The sequence below is a fragment of the Rosa chinensis genome, chromosome 2 (assembly GCF_002994745.2).
Source record: "Rosa chinensis cultivar Old Blush chromosome 2, RchiOBHm-V2, whole genome shotgun sequence".
Taxonomy (NCBI): domain Eukaryota; kingdom Viridiplantae; phylum Streptophyta; class Magnoliopsida; order Rosales; family Rosaceae; genus Rosa; species Rosa chinensis.
The window spans coordinates 49,423,107-49,445,611 of NC_037089.1; the positions used below are offsets into that span (position 1 = coordinate 49,423,107).

The 22,505-nt window shown below is 38.0% G+C and overlaps 2 protein-coding genes across 2 annotated transcripts; one reads left to right on the forward strand and one right to left on the reverse strand.

Annotated features, from left to right (window-relative positions):
- Window positions 1-14,053: 14,053 nt before the first annotated feature.
- LOC121051264 (putative wall-associated receptor kinase-like 16) lies at window positions 14,054-15,025 on the forward strand. The gene has a single exon (XM_040513446.1). It carries the CDS (start codon window positions 14,054-14,056, stop codon window positions 15,023-15,025), a length of 972 nt encoding a protein of 323 aa, XP_040369380.1.
- Window positions 15,026-17,231: 2,206 nt separating this feature from the next.
- Window positions 17,232-19,873, reverse strand: LOC112186349 (putative receptor-like protein kinase At1g80870). The gene has a single exon (XM_024324729.2). It carries the CDS (start codon window positions 19,641-19,643, stop codon window positions 17,472-17,474), a length of 2,172 nt encoding a protein of 723 aa, XP_024180497.1. The 5' UTR covers window positions 19,644-19,873; the 3' UTR covers window positions 17,232-17,471.
- Window positions 19,874-22,505: the final 2,632 nt, after the last annotated feature.

The window sequence follows — 22,505 nt, forward strand, 5'->3', positions numbered from 1 at the left end:
CTTCCCAACAAAAGTATACCAATATTTCAGACTTTATTTTTAGATAGTTGTGTCATTGTGAAAGTAGCTAGCCATATCGGTTCGCACGTAAGAACTGATTTATAACCTTAAGGCTAGTTATCGAGGTCTATAAGTATGATTTTTTATGTTCTTTTACATGGAATTTGGTTATGTGTGTGTTGCAAATGTTTTTTTATGTATTTGTTTGTGACTTTGCGCTTTGTGATTTGTTCTAGTTTTAATTGAAGGATATTGATGAACTTGTATTTGCCGTAAGGTTTTGACAATTGCACTAATGGCTTTCAAACAAAGATAGAGCTCCAGCCATTAATTACACTAACAATTCCAAAAATTTTATTGGAAATTAGTATGTATTGTTACTATTGATTGAGGTACATCAATGCCTTAATGTTTATTGTTTTGTTTGTATAGACACCATCATGAAAGAATATGTGCAGTTTTTTTGTCTATCTTGTTTACTGGACATTAAGGTAACATTGGTTTTTCTAGGTTTATATTACAGGTTCTCATGGCAAAAAGATCAAAGCAAATGAAAGCAAGTGCAAAGCTCACAAAATGACAAAGTAAAATGGTGCACTTGTGATTGTTGTTTTATTTCAAGTGCGGTTATAATTTTCAATACTTGAAAATGACAACACATTTATTTTCATTTTATTGTTTGTATTTGAATATGGTATGATGACTCAATAGATATGTTTAACTATATTTTTCATGAATTAATGTTAATTTCTGAAGATATTTAATTGCTTAACTATTATTATTATTATTTATTTGTTTAATTTTGTGGAAATAGGAAAAAATAATAATAATAAAACAAAATTAGCCTTTGCGACGGCCATTTCAGCTTCGCAATTGGTATAAAATTATATAGTTTTATTTATTTATCAAAATATTTTAATAAAAATTTATAAATATATTTGCGACGGCAAACTAACCGTAGCATCAATTTTGGCGGCAAGGTTTGGCGGTTCAATTTTGGCGGCAAGGTTTGGTGGTTATTTTGAAAATATTACACATTGCGACGGCAACATAGTCGTAGCAAATACCTCCACCTGGGCTACCCTAATGGATATTTTGCGATGGAAGCTTGCGTAGCAAATAGTCGTCGCAAAACAATAACTGATGCGACGGCAAGAGAATACCGTCGCAATTATCTTTTGCGACGGCATTTTACCGTCGCAAATGGATTTTGTGACGCCACCTATTGCAATGCCAATATTTCCGTCGCAAAAGGCTCATTTTTCAGTCGCGAAAAGTTTCTTCCGTCGCAAAAGCCCAAATTGCCGTCGCAAAATAGGCGTCGCAAAAGCAATTTTTTTTAGTAGTGACATAAGGGTTCCAACCTTGGACTGTACAAAGGGTTTCGTGAAGATCATGAAATTTTGGTGAAGAAGTTTGAAGAAGACTCGACTGGAATCATGGATGATCCTCTAGATTTGATTACTAATGAAGTTGCAATTGCCTCAAACATGAGCAAGCACAATAATGTTTGAAGCTCTTAGGCTGCTGCCTCAAGACTGAGTTGCCCAGGGGCGGACCTGTCATTCGGTCTGACGGGGTCCGGACCCCCCCCCCCTCAACTTTTTGGCAGATATATAATATTATATGTCTATTATTAATTAAACTATTGATTTATGTGCATGTGCAACGGCTGGACCCCCCCTTTCTAAATTGAATTGTACACATAAATATATAATATTCTAACCCCCACCTCCCCCACTCTCTAACCCACGTGATTGTCACTTTGTCAGGTTAAAAATATAATATTTATATTCATTTAATTAGAAATTTAGGATAAGAGAAGAAAGTCAAAACAAAAATTAATAAATATTCATATATCATTAGGATTTTGACAGCTTTTATTCTATATATTGGGTTTGGCAGTTTGCAAATTCTGTAACCTAATTTTTTTCTCTCTCGCACCAGGCAAAGCAAAAAGGTCCAATACCTTTATTTATTTTTTGTTATATTATATTTTTTTTCCATTCTTTCATTTTGCTTTGTTAGATTGATTTTAATTTTTTTTTTTGGCTTATTTTTTCACGATTGATTTTGTTGAATACTCATTGTTCATATGTAATTTTTTTTTCTTTTGATTTGTAAGTCATCCACACAAAAGACACTTGTTACATGGTTTACTAAAAGAAAAACGCCCGAAAACTCTGAATTTAGTGCTAGCTTACTATAATCTGATGTTAAGACTCAAGATTTTTAAATTATTTTTATACTATTGTTTTTTTTTTTTTACTTTCAACTTATGTTACGTCTGCCCCCCCCCCCCCCTCTAAGATCAAATCCTGGTTCCACCACTGGAGTTGCCCACACTACTTTATGAATTCCTAGCAAGAGGAAACCTCTCTAATCACATTTATGGTGACAAAGGGAAATCACTACCATGGCAGATCAAGTTAAAGATTGCAGTAGAAGTAGCAGATGCAATAGCATATATTCATTATGGAATGGCCAAGATGATCATCCACCGAGACATAAAGCCTGGACATATCTTGTTAGACCAAGACTATGTAGCCAAACTGTCCGAGTTCCAAATGTCAATACCAATTCCTTTGGGAAAAACTTATGTAGATGTTGCAGAAAAGACTGGGACTCATGGGTGCCTTGCTCCAGAGTACTTTTCCTAAGGACGTATTTCAAAGAAGAGTGATGTCCATAACTTTGGAATTCTATTACTAGAGCTAGTTTCAGGCAGAAGATGGAGTACTCTGCTAATTTGGGATATGCATATCTCTAACGAAGGCGGTACTAGTTCAAGTTCATGTGGCCAACTGAAGTGCAGAAAGTCTGAAAATCTGTGTAAGCTCTTGGAGGCCAATGTGGGGCTAGAAGAAGAAAACAAGAAGCAAGTAGTGGAAATTGTCAAGCTAGTAGAGAGGTGCTTGAAAAAAGATCCAGATGATAGGCCCATCATGACAGACGTAGCACAAGCACTCAGACTGATTAAAAGGTTATGATGTTAACATAACAACATGTTTGGTTTTGAGAAATTTCTATCACTTTGAATACATTTCTTTTTGCTTTCATTGTGGGTTGCTGTCTTTTATTTTTTTACAAGTTTCCTATTTCTGTTTAATGATCTTGCAAGTCAAATATGATAAGTTAGTCCAAAATAAAAGAAGCCGGAAGAAAGCAAGATACTTCCTAAGGACTTAGTTATTCCTCCTTGGCTAACAATTCATCTTTGATTTGTTGTTATCTTCAAACGCATCCCAAAGCCCAATTTCTTTTTTCTTCCTTTTAAGAGTGCACTTGTTGATTTCTGCAAAGAGACCAAAATAAAGATATCTCATTAGTTCACAGGAAGTGCTAGAGCTCTACTGTTAGCAAGTAGCAACTAATAACCAATCTTGGAACATGCTGTCACTCTTCAGAAACCAAAATTCCAAGACAAGAAAGGAGCGCTTCTTCCAAAAGAATGGAGCTGTCATGTTACAACAGCTCAACCATGATTTTAATGGCAATTGTAATCCAATTCGGATCTACTTTGTAAAAGAGCTCATCAAGGCAACAAACAACCATCACTGGGATAGAATCACACATGAGGATTGGCACTCTCAACTGTACAAAGGAATTCATGAAGACCGTGAAATTTTGGTCAAATTGTTTGAAGAGGCTCGAATAGTAACATGGATCTTATAGAGTTGATTACAAATGAAGTTGCAATCGCTTCAAACATGAGCAAGCAGAAGAATGTTTTGAAGCTCTTGGGGTATTGCCTTGAGAGTTGACACAGAGTTGCCTACACTGGTTTACGAATTCCCAGCAAAAGGAAATCTTTCACATCACATCTATGAGGATGGTCACATTCAATCACTACCATGGCAAATCAAGCTAAAGATTGCGATTGAAGTAGCAGATGCGGTCGCTTATCTCCACTATGGCACACCAAAGATGATCATCCATCAACATATAAAGATTGGTCATATCTACTTAGACCAAGACTATGTGGCCAAGCTGTCTGAGTTCTAGACATTTGTACCAATTCCTCCAGGTAAAACTCATGTAAATGTTGAAATAATATCCGGGATTGATGGGTGCCTTGATCCAGAATATATATGTTGTCTCGAGACGTACTTCAGAAAAGAGTGACGTCCATTATAACTTTGGAATTCTATTACTTGAGCTCATTTCAAGAATGAGATTTAGTAACTTGGGACTTTTTTGGGATGAGGAGATTTCTAACACAGCATTCGAGTTCTTACAACGAACTAGAGTGCAGAAAGCTAGCAAATCTTTGTCAAACCTACTTGGAAGCCAATATCATGGAAAATGAAAGCAACAAGCAAGTAGTGGAATGTGCAAAGCTGGTAGAGATGTTCCTCAAGACATATCCGGAAGAGAGGTCCATCATGACAGAGGTAGCAAAACTACTAAGATAGATCAAAAGCATATGATCATATTTACTTGGTCATTATAGTTCAGCCTTTTGAAAATGTTTTTGTTGTCTGCTTACAGTCACTATATAGATCTTGAGAAACTTTTCATTATTCTATCTCTGTTGATAATAAGGTTATTGAGAAACGCTATGAAATGGGAAAGAACTCCTCATTTTTCGATCACATAGTTCTTGACAGCATTCATTTAACAATTGACATACTAAGATATCAGTTCAAACCAATCAACATGAAGAGAAATGTGAAGATGATCCAGGGTAAATATGTCAATCAATGCATTAGAAGCAAAGAAATATAAACGTATGTATTTGGGTATCCAGATGTATGTTTCTCTGGTTACTATAAGTTTAGAGTTTGAAAATGTAGCTACATAAGTTTGAACTAACCAAGAACTGGTGAGTGGTGAGGTACCAGGGTATCTTGCTAGATTGAGTTGAGATAAACAAGGCCTTGAACAGCTACAATGCTCCTAGTCCTAGATGGAGATCTCTACCTTGGTTCAAAACTGTTGACTTTCTCGTGCAAAACCAATTGAAAGATGTGTGGACCTGCATGGATCAAGACATCAAGTAGAAGGCCAAAATGATAGACTTTTCCAGGTTTAAGACGCGGTTGGTGGTAAATCGTTTGACTCGAAGATAGATTTAAAGTTGTGGCCTTTGATATTGGAAAAACCCTTGACCCTTTATCGTAAACCCTAAACATGGTGGTTCTATTCATAGATCTAGATTCTAGACATCTCTTTATTTTTTTTGTTCCCTCAAATTCCTATTTTATCCTTCTCTTTCTCTTTAGGAAATTAGGCTATCTCCAACTGTGGAGGGCTAAAACAGCCCCCGAGCTAACTTTTAGCCCCTGATTATCACTATTCTTTAACAATGCTAGCCATTTTTTAGTTAAATTTTAGCCAAAATAGCTAAAAAGTCATTTTGGCTAACCACTTTAAAAATATGTCTGAATCAATATTCTCTATTTTAACTAGTTTTGAATTTATATTATTTAAATTAAGATTACATAGTTTAGATATATTTATAACCCCAATAAGTGAAACCCTAAGCGTCGCCTCCCTTGTGCGAAGCCATCCAAGCGAGTCACCGCTGCCAATCACAAAGTAATATCCTAGTGTGGAATTGTCGTGGGATCGTCAACTATGAATCACAAAGAGCCCTCATAGACATTGTTCAAGCCAAAAAACCTAGCATCATATTCCTCTCGGAAACCCTAGCACAAAAGGAACATATCAACGCTCTCACGAGAAGGTTGAACTTCAAAGACAATATATGTTTTCCTCAAGGGAGAGACTCTCAAGGAGTTGCCCTACTGTGGAATGATGATACTTATGCTGCTCTATGATCTCAATCCCCAAATCATATTGATGTTATTGTTGGAAAGCCGGAGGCTGCAACCAAGTGGAGATTTACTGGAATTTATGGGGTGGCTGCTAGAGGGGGCAGACATCGTACTTGGTCCCTTATTAGAGACCTATTCTCGGAGAACTGCTCACTGCCTTGGTTAGTTGCAGGTGATTTTAATGAAATTATGTCGAATAATGACAAATCTGGGGGACCTAGAAGACCTGCAACACCTATGGTGACCTTTCGATGCACAATGGCTGACTGTAATCTGCTTGACATGAGCTTTTGTGGGAGTCGTTTTACATGGAGCAACAAATTTTCAAAGGAGCGACTTGATAGAGGATTTCAATGCCCTTTGTTGAGAGCTAAGTTTCCCTATAGTAGGGTTGTCACCTTAAACCCTAGCGAATCCGATCATTGTCCTTTATTTATTGTAGTTAGCATGGAGAAGTAGCAATTCAAAAAGAGCCCGAGACTGTTTCGGTTTGAAGAAGGCTAGCATGACCATCCAAGCTGTGGTAAAATCATTCAAAAAACGTGGACAAGGCCCTCCACTGGAAACGCATTTGCTCAGTTAGTGTCCAAAATCAAAAGCACTGGCCAGAGGCTAATGCAATGGCACGTTGTTGAATTTGATAATCAGAAAGCTGAATTATGAATTATACAAGAAAAGTTGAATGACATCATGAGGCTTCCTTTCTCTGCCGATCAGTATGAAGAGCAGAGGGTATTGTACGTAAAAAATAATCAGATACTAATGCAACAGGAAAAATATTGGAAACAAAGAGCAAAGGCCTTATGGCTAAAAGATGGGGATCGAAACTCAGCTTTTTTCCACAGACGAGCAAGCAATAAAAGAATTAAAAATCTTATACGTGGACTAACTGATGCACAGGGACAATGGAAAATAGATCTTGATGATATCCAGCGATTATTGTTACATTATTTTCAGGGTATCTTCTCCTTTGAAGAAACAAACCAGACAGCAATTGATATGATACTAGCAGCAACACCAACTAAAGTAACTCCAGAAATGAATGCAAGCCTTATGCAACCATACTCAGATGATGAGATCAAGGTGACCCTTTTCCAAATGCATCCCTCAAAGATTTCGGGGCCTGATGGTATGTCCCCTTTCTTTTTCCAAAAATACTGGCATATTGTTAGTATGGATGTGTGCCTTGCAGTTCGTAGCTTTCTTGTAGAAGGGGAGATGGATGCTATTACCAACTTCACCTACTTATGTCTCATACCAAAGATCAAAGACCCCAAAGAAGCTGCTCACTTCAGGCCTATTGCACTTAGCAATGTTATTTGCAGGATCTGCTCAAAAGTCATAGCAAACAGGCTTAAATGTTGTCTACCTACAATAGTGTCTCCACTTCAAAGTGCTTATGTACCTGGCCGGATTATTTCGGATAATACTTTGGTGGCCAATGAAGTCGCTCATTTCATGCATAAGCTTCGGCATCAAGAAACCGGTTTCTTCTGACTCAAGTTAGACATAAGTAAAGCTTATGACCGACTTGAATGGGCATATTTGCTGGCAATACTCACCAAATTGGGATTCCATCCTATGTGGATTAGTATGGTAATGAACAATGTCACCACAGTCAGCTACTCTATATTGTTCCAAGGAGAACCTACTTTTCCTATACTCCCTACACGTGGTATTCGGCAGGGTGATCCTTTGTCACCATAGCTGTTTATTCTCTGTGCTGAAGGTCTGTCTGCCCTCATTACACATGCGGTACACAACAATGCCTTGCAGGGTTTAACCATGTGTCCTCAGGCTCCAACAGTCAGTCACCTCTTCTTTGCAGATGATAGTCTGTTATTTGGAACAGCTTGTGTGGAGGAGTGTGTGGCCTTCAAACAAATACTGGATATTTATGAACAAGTCTCAGGCCAAAAAGTCAATTTCCAAAAAAGCAGTGTTGTGTTTAGCAGGAATGTCAGCATGTATCTTCAAAACAACTTAGCCTCTATTCTTGTAGTCCAACGTGTGAACGAACATGATAAATACCTCAGTTTACCGTTGCGGGTTGGCAGATCCAAGACAGAAAAGTTTGCATACATCAAAGAGAAGTTGTCAAAGAAACTCATCAGCTGGAAAAGTAAAATTCTTAGTTGTGCTGGAAAGGAAATTCTTATCAAGGCAGTGGCACAAACTATGTCTCTCTATGCAATGAACTGCTATCTACTCTAAAAAAGTTTATGTGATGATATGCACCAACTTTGTGCTTCTTTCTTTTGGGGAGACACTGATGAAAAGAGGAGAATCCATTGGAGGAGTTGGGAAAAGCTATGCCTAACTAAACGGGAAGGAGGTATGGGGTTTAAGAATATTTATGCTTATAATTTAGCTATGCTTGCTAAACAAGGATGGAGAATTATTTCCAATCCTCAATCTTTGATTGCCAGATTGTACAAGGCCAGATATTTTCCAAATAGTTCCTTTTGGGAAGTTGAAGTTGGGGACTCACCTTCATTCTCTTGGAGAAGTATTCTCCAAGGTAGACCAATACTCAAAGCAGGAACACAATGGAAGATAGGGAATGGAGGATCAGTCGATATATGGCAAGATAAATGGGTGTCAGTACATGGTTTTTCTATGCCCCCTAAACCTTCTAATACACAGGTGCATAAAGTTGCGGACCTCATTGATGAATCCACTAGGCAATGGAACTTGGCTATTGTATGTTGTATATTTTCGAAAGATATTGCAGATAGAATTCCCTGTATTCCTCTTAGTAGACAGCCTACAGAAGATAGAATCATTTGGAGCCCGGAAAAAATGGGACAATTTTCAATCAAATCAGCCTATTGGATAGGCAGAATGGAGGTATTGCAACATATTCTTGTTTCAACATCAAATGGTGATCCATATAAGGACTTGTGGAAGTGCCTATGGAAAGCCAAAGTCCCAGGCAAGGTGAGCATATGTGCATGGTGGGCATGTAATAATCTATTGCCTACTCGTGATCGTCTCTTCATGAAAGGCTATGCAGGCCCTATGAAGTGTGTGTTATGCAACAATCAAGTGGAAGATGTGATGCATATTTTCTGTAAATGTGCAGTAGCATCTGAGATATTGCATGCTCAACCTTTCCAATTACATCACACTATTCTGCCATCCCTCCACTTCAAGGAATGGATGCTTGAACGAGCAACCTCACTGAAGCCTGAACTTTTTAAAAAAATTGTTGATGATAGTGTGGGCATTATGGAGAAATAGAAACAACTGTCTATGGAAGGGGACAAAACAAAATGGTCAAGATATCTGTCTAGGTAGCTTTGCCTGGCTCGAAGACTTCCAAAAAGCCCGTCATCCTCCTACAACTCGCAACCAGGTAGAGTAGAAATAGGTCTGGAAACCAGCTACTAATAGGGCTCTGAAACTTAATGTAGATGCCACTTTTCTACCTTAACATACACAAAGGGGGCATTGGCGGTGTAATCAGGGATGCAAATGGCAGGTTTGTGGCGGCCTTTGCAGGTCCGGTGGCACACACTGCCTTACCCAAAAAGTGTGAACTGATTGCACTCAGGGCGGGCCTTGATCTCCTGCATTCACTTCGAATTCAACACGTAATTGTGGAGAGTGACTGCATGGAGGCTATTGCTGAAGTTCAGTGTCGAGATCATGCACTTCTTGCTAATGGGGGGCTAATTGAGGACATAAAAAATGTTGTTGCACGTATTCCTTCTTTTCAGTTACAACACACACCACGTTCTTGTAATATGGTTGCGCATAGGCTGGCAGCTATAGGCTATGAGGCAATTCATCATACAATTTGGTTTGATGTTATGCCTGAATGCATTTCTAATGTAATCAACTTTGACCATAGGCACCTCCATTGAGGTTGCTCTTAATGAAATCTCTCTTTGTTTCAAAAAAAAAAAATATATATATATATATATATTTATAAATTACATAAAATAACTCAAAAAAATAATGTTTCAAATTATAGAGAGTCTCATCTCGCTCTCTATATTTAGGAGCGAGATAGCTAAAAGTTATAATGGAAAGCCACTTATCTGTTGCAGCTGCTAAAATAGATTAAAAGCTAAACATGCTCTCTAAAATAGCTAAGGAGCCAAAATAGCGAGTCTGCTAAAAATGCTCTAAGGGCTATAATTTCTACCATCTCCAAGTCTCCAACCCTTAGGGCTATAAGTTCAAATGTCATGTTATTTTATTGTTTTTCATTATGTTTTTCAAATATATAGTATTTTATAATTATGCTACTATTTCTACTATTAAATAATTATTTTTCTGATCAAATCTTATTAATTTTTTGGATATGATTTTATAGTGCCACGTGTCACTTTGTAAGAAATTATTCATATTCTTGATTATATTTTATGTCCTCTTCTCCTTATGTCATATTCTCAAAATTTTTAGATAGGATTTTACGTGCCATGTGTCAAGTTATAATTCATTTTTGAGATTTTTAACTAGATGATTGGGTCATTAGACTGCATGCATTAGTGGTGGAAGAATGGTTCCATAGAGTGGTAGAGAAGCTTCAATGTCAAAGCGAACAAAAACCCACTTTTTTTTTAAGTTCCAACTGGCTATAAGATTTAAAACTACCGTTACAATTTCAAAATGAATAATAATAAAAAATAAAAACAAAAAAAATAACATATACTCTTTCTAACAACGCGCTGACATCAGGCAGCTGCATATTTGCTTCAATCTCAGCCATTGATCTATTCAGCCATGTACATTTCATTTATTTGGGCTACCAATGTAGAGCCCACAAAAAAAAACCCATGGGCCACTTTTAGCCCGGCCCTTAGCCCTATGGCCCCTCAAAATAGCCCCTATTGGAGATGGAAATCTTCATTTTTTGGGCTATATCCACCTCTTTGCCCAGGGTTAGAGGTGGCCTTATACCTCCTATTTTCCCAATAATTCATCCAACTTTCATTGATAACAATCATGAATGAAAGAACAAGCTAAGCTTCTTAAACTTGTATGAGTAACCTAAATCACAATCTCCAAGTAAAACACATTTATAATCTTCTAATTCTCAGTTAACTGTTCATCGGCTTATGAACAGTACCGGCTCGAGCCGAGCTGACATAGTCAAATGACGATTTTACCCTTTGTATGTTGGCTTAATTGTGATTTGCTGTTTGACCTTGGTATAAAATGTGCTGAGCTGACGGACGCAATATTGTTTCTCTCTCTTCGTTCTTGGCTGAGCTCTATGCTTCTGTTGTTGATAAAGTGAAATACAGGGAGAGAATTGTAGAGAATAGGTTCTGCATGTCCTGATCCTGTTTGTTTTCCATCGATTTAGGCTTTGTTTACTGCTTGCATATAACTGATTAGCGGTTTCGGTGATGCAGGAGTTTATGGTTGTGAAATTGCGTTTGTCAGAGGCTTGGGTGTATAACTTATCAGTGAGACTGTTGCTTAGTGGTACTTCACCAAAGGAGACTCGACTCTAAAGCAAGTTATCAGAAGTTCTTTAAGGTGAGTTATCTATTGTTGTATTCTTCCTTCTTCTTCTTCTTTTTTTTTTTTTTTTTTTTTTTAAGTTTGGAGATGGTTTCTGTGGTGTTCTGAATTCGGTTTGTGGGTTTTTAGTTTCAAAATCGCAATTCTCCCATTTTCCTTTGAGTATTTGGGTTTCCTATGTTTGCATGCCTTTTGGCATCATTGAGTCTTTTGAGTTTTTGGGTTTTCTGGCAATTTTTTGATTAAATCAAAGGATTCGGTTGAGCACTCAGATGTCTTTGAGATTTTGAGCTTTAGGTAAATTTTCTATTTGGTTGATTTGTTTTGGGTTTCGGTGCATGTGAAGGTGGATTTGTGTGGGTTTGCATTTGGCCTGTGTTTGCACCGCTTAATTGGAATGTTTGAAGTCGTTGCGGTGGGAATGTTTGGCCTTCAACAGAGAGGAAAGCAGCAAATTGTTTCATGCATGTGGTAGTATGTATCTGAGGACTTGATTGCGGTTTATGTTTTTTGCTTTGTTGAAATTTCTGCGGTATCGGATATGAATTTTTTTTTTTTTTTTCTTTTTTGAAACGATGAATTTTTTCTTTTTATGGTTTATGTTTGTTTTCAATTTGTGAACTTTTAAATCTATTGTTGGGGTGGTTTTCTGATTTGGTTTGTTGGCTATTTGGGATTTGTAGGGTTGCAAACTTGCAATTGGTGATTCGAGCTCTGACATTTGTGCATAGTTAGGAGGTCTGAGTTTTTGATTTGGTTGTGTGGATACTAAGGTATGTTATTGAGGTTCATCTCTTTTCTTAATTTGTATGAACTATTTTTTCATGGTGGTGAGGAGAAGCATGATGTTTTATGGAATGGTTGATTGGCATGTTGAAAAAAAAAAGTCTTTTTGTTCAGAAGTATATACCAAAACAAATCAATGTAATTGAAATTGTTTTTTATTTTTATTTTTATTTTTTTATAGTGTGAGGTTCTACAAGTATGGTTGGTTAAGATGGCTACTATGGGGTTGGTATTGTGGGAAGTAGATACTCATGGTCTTCTTTGTTTACTGGATTAGTTTGTTGCTTCGAATGGTTTGGTTGCAGTTTATAACTGTTATTTTCTATCAAATCTGCAGTTTTGATGTTTGAATGCTCAGCATTACAGATTAGCTTAGAGAGAGTTTGGACAACAACTTCAACTTCAACTGTTATTTGGTAAGTTTATTGTTCTTTTTTTGTTTCTCTGATGAGATTTATGTTTATTGTCATAGAGTATGCCATTGAGGATTTAGAGGCGTATAGGGAACACAATGTGACAAATTTGGAGGCTTAATAAAGCCAGAAAACCACCATGCGAATCAAAAGAGCGTGCAGCTCAGAGATAGAGAGATAAATAAAAAGCCAGAGAGAGACAGAGAGCTCTGTTTCAGAGAGAGTACAGAGGAGGAGCTCACTCTTTCTGAGTTGGTAGAAGGAAAAGACAGTCAACAATCCCACTCTTTAGTTCAACGTGTGATGTCCACGGACCAAAAAAGACTAAAAAAAAAAAAAAGGATCTGACTCAAGGGCATTTTAGGAAGTGAAAAGAGATGTGAGAAAAAAATACTATTAAAATAATATAAAGGGGTGTGGTTTGCAATTATGAGAGTGCAAATTTCACCCCCCTTACAAATAACATAGCTTTCCTACTATGTTGCCGCACGGAAATAAATCCAGCGACACTCAATCTCATCCTACCAGTAGGAGGTTGCGTCCATTTGATCAAGCAAATAGCTCGCCGCCTCACTAGGCCAGACAAGACACACTGAGTGTGCATACCGGGACAATGCCCACGTTGCCCTACCCTAAAGTGAGAGGGACTTATTTTTGGCATAAATCTACATTCTACTAAACGTAATAAACAAGAAAACATAAATTAATAAAAGTATGGGTCCTGAGCCAAAGCCCAGGCCCAACAACCACTAGGCCCAGCAAGGAAGGAGCACAGGTCCAGCCCAATCCAACAAAACCACAGTCCAACTAGCGCTGCCACTGCCACCACCACGTCATCATCACCGCACCTCCGCCTTGCCGCCATCTCCAACCAAAACCCAGCCACCTGAACATTCAGATCGGTCTCTGACCTGAACCCACGTAGCCAACTCCCTGGCAGAGAAAATGCAACCTCAGAACCACAGATCGATGGCATAGCTTCAACCGACCCACGGCGACCGGAATCCTCCATCTCCTGCCAAGCCCAACTATCTATCCCGCCATCCAACACACCTAACCTAGCTCAGATCAGATAGGATCCGACCGAGATCTAATGGGTCAGTACCAACAACGACCACAACTCTCAGTCACCACTCTCACCTTGACAACGACAAGGTCCGACGACGACATCCCATACTCTCTCAGGCGCGTGCAGCGCGTTCTATGAAGAAGACACGTTTTCGATGCCGACGCCGACTTAATTGTTGGCTAACGATCTTGCAAGTCAAATATGCCGACTATGCCGACAAAAAAAAAAAGGACGAAGGCAGATGCACGCTTCTAAAAGAATCATTTCTTCCTCCCTTAGTAATAGTTGATCTTGGATTTGTTTGAGTTCAAAGCATACCAACCACGATTCATTTTCAAAGTCTTCAGCCTATTCTAAATGTTGAAGAAAACGTTTGAACCACATGCAGATAATAATCGTAATATTACAGCGTGTGGAGCAAGTAAGTTGACTCCGCTGGGTGAGACCTAAAATAGAACCCTGTAATCTCTTATTAGATCACAGCTAGAGCTGCATTGCCAGCAAGTGAAACCCAATCTTTCAATATGCTATCACTCTTCAGAAACCACAAATCCAAAGCAAAAGAGGGCTTCTTCCAGAAGAATGGAGCTACCATATTGGAACAGCTCATTCATGATTTCAATGGTAATTGTAATCCGATTCAATTGTACTCCGCAGAAGAGCTCAAGAAGGCAACAAATGACTACCACAGTGACGGAATGAGATATGACGGTTGGAACTTCCGAGTGTACAAAGGAGTTCATGGAGGTCGTGAAATTTTGGTGAAAAATTTTGGGGAAAGATCAAACTACAGGAGTAGTGAATTTTTAATTGCAACTGAACTCGCAGTTTCTTCAAACATGAGCAATCACAAGAACGTTTTGAAGCTCTTGGGATGTTGCCTTGAGACGGAGTTGGCCACTCTGGTTTTTGAGTTCCCAGCAAAAGGAAATCTCCCTCATCACATTTACGGAGATAATGCACAATCACTGCCATGGAAGACCAAGTTAAAGATCGCAATTGAAGTAGCAGATGCAGTTTCATATCTTCACCACGGCTCTTCCAAGGTGTTCATTCATAGGAATATAAGAACTGAAAATATCTTCCTGGACCAGGACTGCGTCGCCAAGCTGTCGGATTTCCAAGTGTCACTACCAATTCCTTTGGACCAAGACCATGTGTTTTCCGAATGTCTCAGTTTCTTAGGGCACTTATCTCCAGAAGTACTGATGTATAATCGTTATACAAAGAAAAGTGACGTCTTTAACTTGGGGATGATAATGTGCGAAATTTTGACAGGAAAGAAAATTTATGAGCTACTAAGACTTCGGTCTTCTGGGGATTCGAAGGAACTGGAAAACATTATGGAGGGAAATTTACTGCAAGAGAGCAACATGAAGCAAGTAACAGAATGCAGCAAGCTCGCAGTAAGGTGTCTCGACTCAGATCCTAATGCAAGACCCACGGCGCAAGAAGTCTCACAGACACTCAGATCGATCAAAAGGTTCCAGCTTTAAATATTTCTCCGTCCCTTGTGTTATTCTTATGTTGATTAGTTCAGCTCCCCAAGTCAACAAAACAGATTAAAAACAACTAATGTATGTAATTAAGAATTAATAATGAAATGTCAACATGTTTGAGGAAAATTGTTTTCCTTCAATACTGAAACGTCAACATGTTTGGTCACTGTCGTATTAGTTCAGAGCTGGAGCTGTAGTTTATAAGCAACTGAAGAATTGAGCTTTGAGACTCAAGACAGTTGACATGGCCACTCGTCTATCCGTAAGATGGAGGATTGCGATTTTATGAAATTTACGTAACCTCACACTGTAATTTTAGATCGATTGGTATATAGCTTTCGAATTCTACTGCTTGAGCTTTTTGCAGTTGAGACATTTGTAGTAATTTGGGATTACATTGGATTGAGGAGATTTCTAACACAAGCAGGTACATTAGCAAATAGCCAAAAAACTACTTGGAGATTAACAACTTGGAAGATGAAAGCAAGCAGTAAGTGGTTGAATGTGCCAAACAGGTAAGAGGTGCCATAAAAGCAAATCTGGACGAGAGGCCCATCATGACAGAGGTAGCACAACTACTGACATTGATCAAAAGCTTATGATATGTAATTGATCACTGGTCTATTGTTGTTGTAGTTTGCTCTACAGTCAGCTGATGAGATATTTTTGAAAATTATTCTGTAATATAGTTCTTGCAAAGAGTTATTATATGATCATTGTTATTTTTCTGATTTTTCCCATCAGACATTCATGAGCAGCCAACAGCGTGTTTTTTTCGAAAGCACTAATAACAAATTGACATACTAAAATTTTGAAATCAAAACGCAAGTATGAGAGATCTATGTAGAAAATTAGGATTCTCCGTATGTGCTGAATATTCAGAAAGTCCAATTATGATCAGATTGAATACTGCATGTATGTAATTATGTATTACAACCAGGATGCTTTTCTGTTAAGAATTTTGACACAAAAGAAAGCAACTCAATGAATTGGACAAGGCTCCATAGTTTGCATTTGTCAATCTCTCAAACATAGACATTACAACCGACTTGAAAGTCCCTTCCTCCAATAACTACCAAACATCGATACTGTTTAAAGATTTGCAAACTAGTTAAGCACCTTTAAACAGAGGTAACCACTAGCATACTCAGACCAGTTTGGGTTTCCTAATAAAAGCTTGTGAATACAAAAGATGTTGTGCATGTCTTGGTTATTACAAAGAAAATGGGAGTCTTAACAGTGTTTACAACGGGGAAATGAATTTTAGAACACAAGTCATATGACTAAAAAGGGAGCGACAGACATGGCAACACATAGCAAACCTTATAGACGGATCCTAACTTTACTATGGTTGCAGATCTAAACTTATAATTAATTTCTTTTGCAATATCTTTTTTCAGTTGTGCTTACACTGGCAATCTAAAGGGATGAACGTTGTTTGTTAGGTACAAGTAACTAATCAGTAAAACTGAAGAAAAAAATAGTACCCGAAACAAATGATGTTTTTCAAGTGTTGGCAGAAGGGAAAAGTTTTCATAGTGTAGTCTGAGACTCTGAGATTAATAGACACATTGTGGCCATGATGCTTGTTCTCTAAACGGCAGCACTGTACAACCTCTTTTATGACTCAAATGGTACAAAAGTCCCTAGCTATTGTCTTTATTGTGGTCCAATAAGAAAAGAAGAGCGCCTATATCACACTTCCAATTTTTCCTTGCCCAGCTAGTGACTTTTCCTTTCTCTTCTTTCTAGAAAAGAGGAAAGGACAGGATAATTCAGCGGGAAACATATGATGATTAATCTTAACCTCTCGTGGCCTAATAATTCACATTATAGTAGTGATTATCTTCGGCCCGTGATTAAGACTTAAGTGGTTCATGACTAGTCAAAGAAACAAAGCCTCCCACCAGATTAAAGGGTCAATCATTTGCTCTGTTCGTTAAAGTTACAGCAATGGATGGTAAACTAGAACTACCTGGCTTTTATGGTGGAGCAGTTCTTCTTTAATTATTCAACTCCTCCTGAAAGATCACCTTTACTGTATAAACAAATGCAGAGTAATCACATTAAGTAAAAGCATGTAACCACAGCTTGCAAGCTTCAATTAGATCTCTTTCAAATTTAATAGGATTGCTGTATAGTTTGTGTCAATGTGTGGAAGGCAATTTGCACAACCATGATGATTAACTGGTTATTGCACAAATTGAAGGAAACTTCGATCTGATTATGATTGAGAAATCCTGGTTACATGGATGAAACAACAAAGGGGCTTCTTCGAGTGAACTTGGACATGAACCCAGTAATGGCAAAGAAAGCAGAATCATCTAGCTACTATACATACAACAAGACAATCCCCATGGTACACACAACTTTCAAGCCCCAAATTTCCGGACTAACTCTTCTATGATCAAAGAAAAATGAAATGAAGCATATGTCACGGCACCTACTCTGCAGTTGTCGTCTGTTTTCTCCTTGACCTGCTCCTGCTGTATAACCTAGAAGGAGGGGAAGGAGAGAACTCAAACGGGAGTGGTGGGAGATCCATCTCCCCTTTCAAGATTCTTACAATCTCCCCAATGTCTGGCCGCAACTCTGGCATCTTTTGTAAGCAAGAAAGAGCCAAATTTATACACAAACTTGCCTGGTCTTTATTGTACTCATCCTTCAATCTCTCATCTACAAGTTCTAGTATGTTTCCGGCTTGAGCTAACTGTCGACACCAGCTTATTAGATTTGCCTTTTCTAGCTTCATCGGTGATGCAAGAACATGTAGTGGTCTTCTACCAGACACAACCACAAGGATTAGCACACCTAGACTGTAAATGTCAGCCTTCTCCATCAAGTACCCACATCCACCATATTCTGGAGCTACATAACACAATGTCCCTCTCATGCTTGTTGTGCTGCTTAGCTCACGGCTAAATAGATCGCCACTCCACATGTCACTGCCAACGGAATGTGCATTCTTTTTCTTCCATCCCCTTCTGAAACTGAACTCACCATTTTGATCACACTTTTCTTGACTTTGTTCCCTAAAGTTCTTTCTCTTGCGAAAGTGAGACCATCTACCAAGATCAAAACGTGGCATTTTGAAGCCTTTCTTCCACTTTGTTTCAAGATTTTTCAGATTACTACCCTTCTTGCTAATCTCGGCAAGGTGCTCCTCCTTCCACCACTCTTGCATCTTCCTCGGCTTCCTCTTACGGTTTTTCCTGCCTTTCGATTCATTCTTCTCAAACTCCTTGCTGAGATTTCCAAACCCAAATTGTTGTACATGGGGTCCAGTTCCATTTTCAAGTTTATCAACTGGAGATGTATCCACGTCAGTCTTCTGATCAGGAGTGCTCTTCTTGTCATCATCCCAATCAGGATTCGAAGACGGGCAAATCTGACTCCCAATCCACTCTGTCACATAATCTTTACTACACAATTCACCACTTCCATCTTGCTTCCACCACCAATCCTTCCCCCATTGCTTTGCATCCTCTGCCTCATCAACAGCAGAACCGGCAATAAAACCCAAATCCTTACTATGATCAACACTACTGAGTTCATCATCATAAGGCACAAACCTATTATTCCAATCATCCCCACCAAAATCTACAGTCGAAACCTCTTTTCCCTTTGCATCACTACTCTTAAGCTCACTCTCATAGGCAATGTTAGCATTATAATTCACGGAATTCAAATTCAAAGCTTTAACATTACAGCATTTCCTACTGTTTTTTGATGACGAAGATGCTTGCAAAGCAAGAGCAAAATCTACCTCATTAGCACTCTCCACAGGTGTACCAATGGCCGGAGAAGTATCCACAGCCAAGTTTCCGGACAGCTCTTGACTCTTCCACAGCTCCTGACTCTTCCCCAAGTCCTGGCTAAACATGTCGACCCCAAACTCACCCTCCACCTTAATCCTTGACAGCCCAAAATCCGAAATCTTTGCCCGGTTATCGAAATCAAGCAAAATGTTGCTTGGCTTAATATCACCATGGATGACAGGAGGATCACATCCCAAATGCAAGAACTCAAGTGCTCTAGACACATCTGTAATTATCTCAAACCTCCTCTCCCAACCCAAACTCAAAACAGCATCTCCAAAAAGTGATTCTTGGAGACTCCTATTGGGCATGTACTCATAAACCAGAATCCTATAATCTCTTTCCACACAAAAACCCAAAAGGGTCACCAAAAATGGTGATCTTAAACCCCCAAGAATCTGCAACTCATTCTGAAACTCTCTCTCAGTCTGCAGATTCAAAGCATCCAACTTTTTAATAGCAATCAGCTTACCACACTTGAGTATACCTCTGAAGACAGTGCCAGAGCCACCTTTGCCAATAACATTGGCTGAGTCAAAGTCATTGGAGGCATTCTTGAGGTCCTTGTATGAGAACCTTTCAAGCTTCAAAGGTGCACTGGAATCAAATGGGATTGTCTTAGCTCTGTCCACAAGGGAATGCCAGAGGTGATAAACAAAATAGACAATGGATGAGATTATAACTAAAGAAGCTGAGATTGTGAGGGCCAAGAACAAGACCCTGGTCTTGGTTAAGAAATTGGGTGGGCTTAAAATTGGAAGTTGAGGACTTGAAGGAGGGAATGGCCTTGAAGGCATGGTTTGGTGAGGTGGGTTCAGACTTCAGACTTCAGAGTCTCTGGGTCTTAGGGTTTCTGGGTTGGTTCCAAAGGTGGTGATTGGCTAAAGGTTGAGTATGAATGGGGTTTGGGGATTCTCATTTTTCATTGCTACATTTTTTTTCCTGTTTGTGACTTTGTCTTTCAGTATCCAATGTGGGTTTGCTTTACAGTTGGATAATCTATACAGAGATTGTTGCTAATCTCATTGCCTTTTTTATGTTTTTGATGATTGGGTTTTGATTCTGGATTGTTTGTTTTTTAATATTTGGTTTTTGTGATTGTAAAATTAGGATTAGAAAATAGTGGAATGGAAGGGAGGGTCCCAAGTTGGAGGTGCTTTTGACTAAAGAGAAAGCTTTGTGGACAAAGTCTTAACATGCAGAGAAGAAAACAAAATCAAAAACAAATAAAAATAAATTGGAGGGAAATATGGTGTCCAGTTGGGACACAGAGTAACTTTTGACAGAATGTGGATGTTTATCCATTACCTTATGTAGATAACAGTAAAAAGAAATATCTCACCTAAAATTTAGACCTACAGTAAGATTGAGTCATTCTGAGACAGCATAGATTAATCTAAAATGTAACATTAATCTAAAGAAAAATAAGTTTAATGAAGTAACGTGACACTATTAGAGAAAATTCTGAAATAACTCAAGAGCTAACTCTAATTTATTCATGTTCTTGCCAAGTACCTACTCAAGGGCACTCACAGAGTCACAGGAGTGCTAACCACCTCAACCAAATCCTTGATAACCTCCATGTTCTCTGGCTCGGCCGTGTCTTTGCTAGCCTTCATGCTCTCCTCCTCTGCAGAAGTAACTTGGTAGAGGTTTACCCACCAAATGAAAACGGTAAGTATAGTCGGTACATTTTTACCCAAATTGGTGACTTCTAAAAATATATTTTAAATTTCAAAGTCCAATTATCCATCATGACAAATATACAAAATAAAATTCTATAAGCAAATAAAACTTTGATCTATAATAATAAAGATTTTAAAAAAAAATTGCAAATTTGAGATGTCTACATTTAGATAGTCAATTTAAGTCTATCCACTGTCCAATCTTAAAATATAAGAAACATGAGTTACTTGAGGGTCTTTGTATCTTGACCTTCAATCGTGGAAATTGGTTTTCGAATTTATTAATACGTTTGTGATTTGAAGATGATTAGATTTAGCGTAATTTACTAAGTTTAATCTATTCACTTACCTTCAATTGTGATTCGAATTTTTCCATTAAAAAAAAAAATTGTGATTCGAATTTACTAAGGAAAGTGGACAATAATCAAAGGTGTTGTTAGGCACAGTAGTCAGTTTATATTACAGAATGGAGAGGGATTGTTTAAATTTTCTGACTCATGTTATAGAGCCGCTGCCTCACATGCTTTGTCTCTACCCTCTATAGAATGATATCATTGAGATTCCTCTCATGCATCATTCTCATTTCAAACCTTAAAAAGGATATTCACCTCTCTTCTCTGTACCAAACAATTTGTGTCATCCCAGACCAAAAAAAAAAACAATTTGTGTCATCAACTTAACTTAATTAGTGATCGATCTCATATTTTTCATTGATCTTTATCTTCTTTTTTTCTATTTTGGAAAGTTTGATGGATTCAAAAGCAAAGAGGCTCTATCACCATTAGTACTACCAGTACTAACCAAGAACTATTTTTCGTATGTCACTCGAGAATTACTCGAGTACCATTTAAGAACTTTTCAATCAGTTCGCAACAGATGGCATAGGCATCTAAATTATTACTTCACCCACCAAAATTCCAAAAAGACATTTCAAAGTTGGGGCATCACACGTGATACAAGGATTAAGGGTAGGTACATTGTAGCCCTCTAGGCTATGCCCACACAGTCAGGAGTCAGGACTAGAAAGCCACACTGGTAAGTTGGCAACCCTCCGGAAGCCGTAAACGACACAGCTACCCCATAAAAGACAGTTTGGGAAGAAAACCAAAAATATCACTACACTCGCCGGTTGTGTCATCCACGTAGCACGGCGGTCCTACGGAATATCTCCTCGAGTTAAAGCGTGCATTGGGCAATACATGTTTGTGATGATAGGGTGAAATGCAAAGAGAACAGAGAGGGGGAAAATGGAGTTGTGGGGTGTTATGACACTGTACAGAGTTTGCTTTTGTACGCAGACCAGCGAGATTGATTGTGAGCAAAAGAACATGGGATGTTGGTGATGTGTGGGACCTGTCCACCAGATGGGATGTGAGATTTCACGGTGACACTTTTGATTTGGATATTATCATCTTCTGGTTTGTGGAACGGTGGAACCATACTCGAGTTATTTGGCGTGTATCTTTTGTATGCATCCGCATAGATATAAACTAGATTCCAAACACATTTTATGGGTGTGAATAATTACATGAGAAGTTATTTCACAGAATATGGAGAAAATTACTGCAAATATTTTGTTTTTGTTTTTTAAAAATTGCTGAAAATTTTTCGTTTAGAAAAAAGAAAAGAAAAGTGGGTAATTATTTAAGAATAAATAGATTCATTTGAAGTTATTGCAGAGAGAAAAGTGGGGGTCGTGGAACCATTTCTTTTTTATTTTCTTAATAAAAATCTATTTAATAATTATCTTATTTATCCTTGTCATTTAATTTATTTTCAAAGTTTTTTAATTTTTCAGGGTTAAATCTGTCAAAATTTTTAGTTTTGGCTAACAAAGCCTCTTCTCTTAATAATAAGTATAGATACATACATATATATATATATATGTATGTATATGTATTATGTGTGTGTGTGTGTGTATATATGCACATATCAATCGTAATTCTACCAAAGAAAATACTTATTTTTTATATA

What these genes read in the sequence shown, in the direction of transcription:
- LOC121051264 (XM_040513446.1), top strand. Translation starts at nt 14,054, where the DNA reads ATGCTATCACTCTTCAGAAACCACAAATCCAAAGCAAAAGAGGGCTTC.
- LOC112186349 (XM_024324729.2), bottom strand. Translation starts at nt 19,643, where the DNA reads ATGCCTTCAAGGCCATTCCCTCCTTCAAGTCCTCAACTTCCAATTTTA.